The 7,316-nt window shown below is 40.7% G+C and overlaps 1 protein-coding gene across 1 annotated transcript in view; it reads right to left on the bottom strand.

Annotated features, from left to right (window-relative positions):
* ARL3 (ADP ribosylation factor like GTPase 3) overlaps positions 1 to 7,316 on the bottom strand; it is a 38,972-nt gene that overhangs the window by 14,528 nt on the left and 17,128 nt on the right. Inside the window, exon 4 of the mRNA XM_037739559.1 lies at positions 2 to 13. Coding sequence (XP_037595487.1) covers positions 2 to 13 — 12 coding nt within the window. The remainder of the gene's footprint in view (position 1; positions 14 to 7,316) is intronic.

Genomic DNA, 7,316 nt, shown 5'->3' with positions numbered 1-7,316 from the left:
CGATTACATATATCTACAGAGGAAAAGAAGAAGGTTATTTCAGTGAGCAGAGATGGAAAAGACAGGGCAATTTCTGCAAAAGGAGCAGGCGATCCCCAGTCAGCATATTCCAATGAGCACAGCATACAGAAATTGGCGATTCTCATCTCATTTATGAAGGCCAAATAAATAAACAAATTAATTAAATAGGGATGCCTAGAAAATACCTTCAGCAACACTTCAAAGTCTAGGAATTCAGGAAAAACAAGCGGGATAAAATAGCTACATTTAATGGGCACTTGATGTGTCACTAAACATTCTTCCTAGGTCTACTCTATTAACCCTCATTACAACTCTACAACCTAGATTTCACTATTTTCCCATTTTATCCATAAATAAACATAAACACAAAGTCAAGTAACTTGCCCAAATTATATCTGGTACTTGAGAAAACTGGGATTCAAACTCAAGCACATAAGTCCATAGCTGCCCTTAACCTGTCTGCTATACTGCTTCCCAGACTGTCAGAATGGAAGGAATGGTGTTGTGAGGCATTTACAATCCTATATTGCACAAATCTCAAAGTACCATTTGCAGCATTAACTATATGCTGACTTCAGGGGCTGATAACAAAAGAGACACAGTTGGGTTAAGACCAAATACTGGAAACAGTAAGGGCACAGTCTTTGCCAGAAGCAAGAAAAGTGTTGAGATTTATCGTAAACTACAGATCCCAAGATTTCTCCCCATCCCTGAATATTAGTTATTGCATGAATAATATCCTACAATAATAAGAGAAATAAGGTAACACATACACAAGAAAAAGAAAGAGAAAGAAAGAAAGAAAGAAAGAAAGAAAGGAAGGAAGGAAGGAAGGAAGGAAGGAAGGAAGGAAGGAAGGAAGGAAGGAAGGAAAGGAAGGAAGGAAGAAAGAAAAAAAGAAAAACCAAAACACAACAAAGGTAGGTCACCTATAGTTATGCCAGCCAAACACATTAACTATTTTAATTTCCTATGGAAAGTTCCCTTTTAACCCTCCTTCATATGAAAACTAAAAAAGCAACATAGAGATATACTTTGGTAGTTTTTTTTTCATTAAATGATGTATTAAATGTTTTCTCCCTAATCTAAAAATTACCAATCTTTCAAACTTTAATGAATTAAAAATTGCTATTAGACTAATGATAAAATGGAAACATTCTCTTTTAAAAGGGCATATCCAACTAAAAACACACACGATCTTCAGTTCTCACCATTACATACCTTAAATTACATAAGTTACAAGCATGTTTGTACTTAAGTCAAATTCTATGCTACACTGAAAATCTGCTCTTTAGAAAAAAATAAAATCAATTAAAATTCCTCCACTTAATGCTCTATTTAGAGTCAAAAATGCTAAATATTATAACAGAAACCAAGTTCAGCTCTTTCTCTCAAGAACACTCTATGTTTCGGGGCCAGGCATGGTGGCTCACGCCTGTAATCCAAGCACTTTGGAGGCCAAGGCGGGCGGATCACCTAAGATCGGGAGTTCAAGACCAGCCTGACCAACACAGTGAAACCCCATCTTTAAAAAAAAAATTAAAAAAAAAAGAATACTCTATGTTTCTACTTAGAGAATCATAGGAGAGAGGGTGAATATGTTTGGTGTCAATATTTTTTGTGGCATTTTCATTATTGTTCATTATTATTATTGTACTCTGATTTAATGTCAATACATATGCACTAATGAGCTCTGCACACTGCAGATACTCAACATTCTATGCTGTCTGATAAGTCACTAGGCAGAATATAGTGGTCACTCAGTTTTCTAGCAGTGAGGCTCACCTAGAAGTAGCAGGCAGAGTATAAACACAGATAGAAGAAATGCAATGGGAGAGTGAACCTCAATATAAAAGACGTCATTCAAATTATTTGGTAGTCTACGGTAGGCTAGAGTGATCTTCACTCAAGCAATAGTCCAGGAAGATGTGAGGGAGTGCTGGGCACAGTGGCTCATGCCTATAATCCCAGCACTTTGGGAGGCCAAGGTGGATGGATCACCTGAGGTCAGGAGTTCATGACCACCCTTGCCAACATAGAGAAACCCCATCTCTACTAAAAATACAAAAATTAGCCGGGCATGGTGGTGCACAGCTGTAATCCCAGCTACCTGGGAGGCCGAGACAAGAGAATTGCTTGAATCCAGGAGGTGGACGATGCGGTGAGCTGAAATTCCACCACTGCACTCCAGCCTGGGCGACGCAGTGAGACTCTGTTTCAAAAAATACATATATAAGGCCGGGCGCGGTGGCTCAAGCCTGTAATCCCAGCACTTTGGGAGGCCGAGGCGGGTGGATCACGAGGTCAAGAGATCGAGACCATCCTGGTCAACATGGTGAAACCCCGTCTCTACTAAAACTACAAAAATTAGCTGGGCATGGTGGCGCGTGCCTGTGGTCCCAGCTACTCAGGAGGCTGAGGCAGGAGAATTGCTTGAACCCAGGAGGCGGAGGTTGCGGTGAGCCGAGATCGCGCCATTGCACTCCAGCCTGGGTAACAAGGGTGAAACTCCGTCTCAAAAAAACAAAAAACAAAAAAAAAAAACAAAAAAAACAAAAAAAAACAAAAAATACATATATATATATATATATGAGGGAGAAAAGAAAGATGGGGTAATTGCTAGGAGTGTCTGGAGCTCAGAGGGCTGCTTGGTGGCTATGTACAGGTCATCTAGCAAGAAAAGAATCACAAAGCAGGAGAAAGGTGTGCTGGGGGCAAAGGTTATGAATAAAGGTGAGGGTAGGAAGGAAGAGGCTGAGACAAGGCTGATAATATGGTTAAAGATACTGGGTGCAGTGGCTCACACCTATAATCCCAACACTTTGGGAGGCCAAGGCAGAAGGATGGCTTGAGCCCAGGAGTTTGAGACCAGCCTGGGCGACACAGTGAGACCTTGTCTCTGAAAACAAACAAAATTAGCAAGGTGCACTAGCACGTGCCTTGGAGTCCCAGTCACTCAGGAGGCTGAAGCAGGAGAATCCCTCAAGCCCAGGAGATTGAGAAAGTGAGCTATGACTGTGCCATTGGACTCCCCTGGGCCACAAAGTGAAAACCCGTGTCTTAAAAAGAAAAAAATAACAACAACAAAAAACAGATGTTTGATATGATGAAGAAATAGAAGTTGAGAGAGGATGGTAAGAAATGGAAAGATAATTTTAATAGTAGACAAGATAGATGACCAGTCAAATACCAGAGAATCCAGAGGCTGAAGGTCAATGAGAAGAAACCTTTAATTTTTCTCATAATTATTTGCTATTTATTGCTTTGACATGAAATTTCACTGCAAGCATTTCCATTACAAGATTCAAAGGGAGGATTTTCCTAAACTATACACAAAATTTTCCTATAACTTGGCATTTTTCTCAACTTAAATAAAATTTGAAAATTACTACACAATCACTCCAGGAGTCCGTCTATAAAAGAAGCATCCCATTTATTACTTAAGAAGAGCCAAATGAAAAAGTCATAGGCACAAACAAATCTCTGGTGATCCCACAGATGTGTTTTTCTGCAGTGGTATAGTTTTTGTGTGTGCATGTGTGTGAAACAGTCTCGTTCTGTTGTCCAGGCTGGAGTGCAGTGGGGCAATCTCGGCTCACTGCAACCTCCATCACCTGGGTTCAAGCAATTCTTCTGCCTCAGCCTCCTGAGTAGCTGGGACTACAGGCCCATGACACCACATCTGGCTAATTTTTGTATTTTTAGTAGAGATGGGGTTTCACCATGTTGGCCAGGCTGGTCTTGAACTTCTGACCTCAAGTGATCTGCCCAGCTCGGCCTCCCAAAGTGCTGGGATTACAGGCATGAACTACAGCGCCCGGCCCCGCAGTGGTATACTCTTGTCCTGATTCTTTCCTCCTCAGCTCCTCCCAGTGTCTCCATGCAATATCTGTTTCATTCTGGACAATAGCTAAAGAAAAGGATTACCTTTAATTTTTAAAAAAATAGCATAGCTATTATTAAACTTAGTCATATAAAAAATTTTAAAAAGATTTTTAAAGCTCCAAACAAATTAATAGTCAATTAAAAGTTTTTCTGGTCTTTTCCCAGAAAGTATAAGGGAAAGTTAAACATTTATTATGCTCCTGACTCATCTTAAACAGTACAGACCCTCACAAATAAGTCATGAAACCTATTGGAAAGTAAGGTTATAATCCATGGTGCTCAGCATGATGCTTTAGGCAAAGTCAATTCACATCTTTTTTTTGGCAATTGATATGAAATGCTTATTTAGTTATGGGAGGAAGACCTAGAGAAAAAGATCTTGTCTTGATGGAAGTTCAGCCAACTCCAGATCACCAGAGAGGGCTCACCCCGCGTGTGAACGGAAGGCTCTCTGTTCCTCCTCTTCTTCTCCTCCCTGGTCTGGCTGCCACCTTTTGGCCATTTCATTGCTCCTAAGTATAGCATTTCTCCACCAGATGTGGACAGTAACAAGGGGTGACACTAACCAGTGTGGCTTTTTTCTTTTTTTCTTTTTGAGACAGAGTTTCACTCTTGTTACCCAGGCTGGAGTGCAATGGCGCGATCTCGGCTCACTGCAACCTCCGCCTCCCGGGTTCAGGCAATTCTCCTGCCTCAACCTCCTCAGTAGCTGGGATTACAGGCACGCACCACCATGCCCAGCTAATGTTTTGTATTTTTAGTAGAGACGGGGTTTCACCATGTTGACCAGGATGGTCTCAATCTCCTGACCTCGTGATCCACCCGCCTCGGCCTCCCAAAGTGCTGGGATTACAGGCTTGAGCCACCCGCCTGGCGGCTTTTTTCTTGATAGCTTGAGTCAAAGTCTACGGAAGGCTGGAACTGACCGTGCGTCTGGTTAACTTGTGGTTTTCTACTACATGTGCTTACTACATGTGCTTCCTCTAGCTTCAGTAGTATGGATACGTAAGTGTAAGAGATTTGCAAATGATACAAGTGATGGTTATCTTGTTTTAGGGTGTTTGAGATCTCACTTGATGTCCTACACTTTAGATATGGAAATGATTACAAAGTTTATTTATTTATTTATTTTATTTTTTTGGGATGGAGTCTTGCTCTGTCACCCAGGCTGGCGTGCAGTGGCATGATCCTGACTTACTGCAACCTCCGCCACCCAGGTTCAACCAATTCTCCTGCCTCAGCCTCCCGAGTAGCTGGGACCACAGGCACCTGCCACCACGCCAGGCTAATTTTTATATTTTTAGTAGAGACGGCATTTCACCATGTTGGCCAGGCTGGTCTCAAACTCCTGACCTCAAGTGATCCACCCACCTTGGCCTCCCAAAGTGCTTGGATTACAGGCGTAAGCCACTGTGCATGGCCTACTTTGTTTAAATTATGTTAAGTTTAAACATAAAGCTGATATTAATAATAATACAGTAAGTGATTAGTAGTAACATGAATATACCTTGAAAAGACATTTATTTTTATCTATCAAAAGGCTGTTATTATTTCTGGGCCTAAAGAGAAAAGGAAGACACCCTATCCCTTCCCTTCCATCACACTCCAAGTTTTCTTAGTCACTACCCTCAAATTAATACATCTGAAGTCAGATGTTCTCAATGTCATCTTCCCTAAGAATAACTCTGTTACTACTAGGAGTTGCCCTGAGTCTTTCAAACCTCTTTCATTTTTTTTTTTTTTTTTTGAGATGGGGTCTTGCCATGTTACCCAGGCTGGTCTCAAACTTCTGGGCTCAAGGGATCCTACCACCTCAGCCTCCTGAGTAGCTGGGACTATAGGCATGCACCATCAGACACAGTTTAGCGAACCATTTAATTTAATACTCCAGAGCAAGGGTAGGTAAACTTTTTCTGTAAGAGATCAGCAGTCAACATTCTAGCCTCTGTGGCCCATACAATCTCTTTCACAATTCTTGAATGCTCCTGTTATCGTGAGAAAGCAACCACAGAAAATCTGTAAACAAATGTATGTGGCTATGTTCCAAGTGAACTTTATATGGACACTGAAATTTAAATTTCATATAATTTTCACAAGTTGTGAAACATTATTCTTTTGGCTTTTTTTCCCCCAACCACTTAGAAATGTAAAAACCACTCCTAGCTTGAAGGCTATACAAAAATTGGAGGTAGGCTGGATCAGTTTGCTGACCTGCTGTAAAGTCAGATTGGATTACGGTACTCTAGATAAATGGGAAAGAGTGAACTGGGCAACTCTTGTGTCAAGCCTCAAGCTTGCTCTTCTAGGCAGTGTGGAGTCTTTTTCAACCAACAATGGAAGACTATTAAACACAGACAAACAAATATAACCCATTCACCACTGCCACTCTAAGCTGCTACAAAACTGGCAGACAGAGCTATGGGTCACAAGGCCTTAGAATCTAATGCCAGGGACTCAGCTGCTCCCCCAAACTTGTTTAATCTCAAATGGCACAGGAAAATAATGAAAGGTTGATTCTCAATCCAAAATACTATCTTGTACTAGTGCCTAGTATAAGGATGTAGCTGGAAAAAGCTTCTCTAGGGTTGCTGTGAACCGATTTTTGCTGGATTGTCCATTAATTCCTGAGTACTCTCAGCTCATGAGAATGTGGAATCCAGGGTTATATTATATTACAACGACCTTACAGTCTACCCTCAAGGTATTAGAGCTTATGATTTAAAATTACACTTACCTGGAGACCAGAAAGTTTCTGAGACCTCCTTATGGAGACTTACAATCACTAATGTCCTTACATACTTCTCTTGCTTGGGTATTTCTTTCAAGATACCTGAATCCAGCAGATGAACAGATAGGAATGTAATTTCTCTCAGTCACCTGCTTTTTCCTAACTCTTGATTGAAAGAGGAAAAGGGAGCCTATAGCTTTTGAAACATGTATATGCTTTTTAAAGTGTTAGATTCACAGGACTGAGGAAATTGCAGAGTTCTATATACATCCCCCTCTCTACCCCCACCATTTCCCCTGTAACATCTTGCATTAGTGTGGTACCATCTGTTATAACTAATGAACGAATATTGATACATTAGGTTCATTCACGTTTTAAAGTTCCATGAGTTTTCACAAACCCCAAATGTCATGTATTCACCATTAGTTTCACACTGAATCGTTCTCCCCATCCTGAAAATCCCCCTATGTTGCCTATTCATCTCTCCCCTCCCACCCCCAAACCCCTGCTAACCGCTAATCTTTTACGTAATAGACATTTTACTAATTTCTATAGTTTTACCTGTTTAAAAAATGTCATATAGTTGGAAATATATAGAGCATGCACCTTTCTCAGATTGACTTCTTTAACTTAGCAAAATGCATTTAAGGTTCCTCCATGTCCTTTTTTTTTTTTTTTTTTT

This window comes from Cebus imitator, unplaced genomic scaffold, assembly GCF_001604975.1.
Source record: "Cebus imitator isolate Cc_AM_T3 unplaced genomic scaffold, Cebus_imitator-1.0 Scaffold71, whole genome shotgun sequence".
NCBI classification, from domain to species: Eukaryota; Metazoa; Chordata; class Mammalia; order Primates; family Cebidae; genus Cebus; species Cebus imitator.
This window is presented reverse-complemented; position numbering and strand designations above follow the sequence as displayed.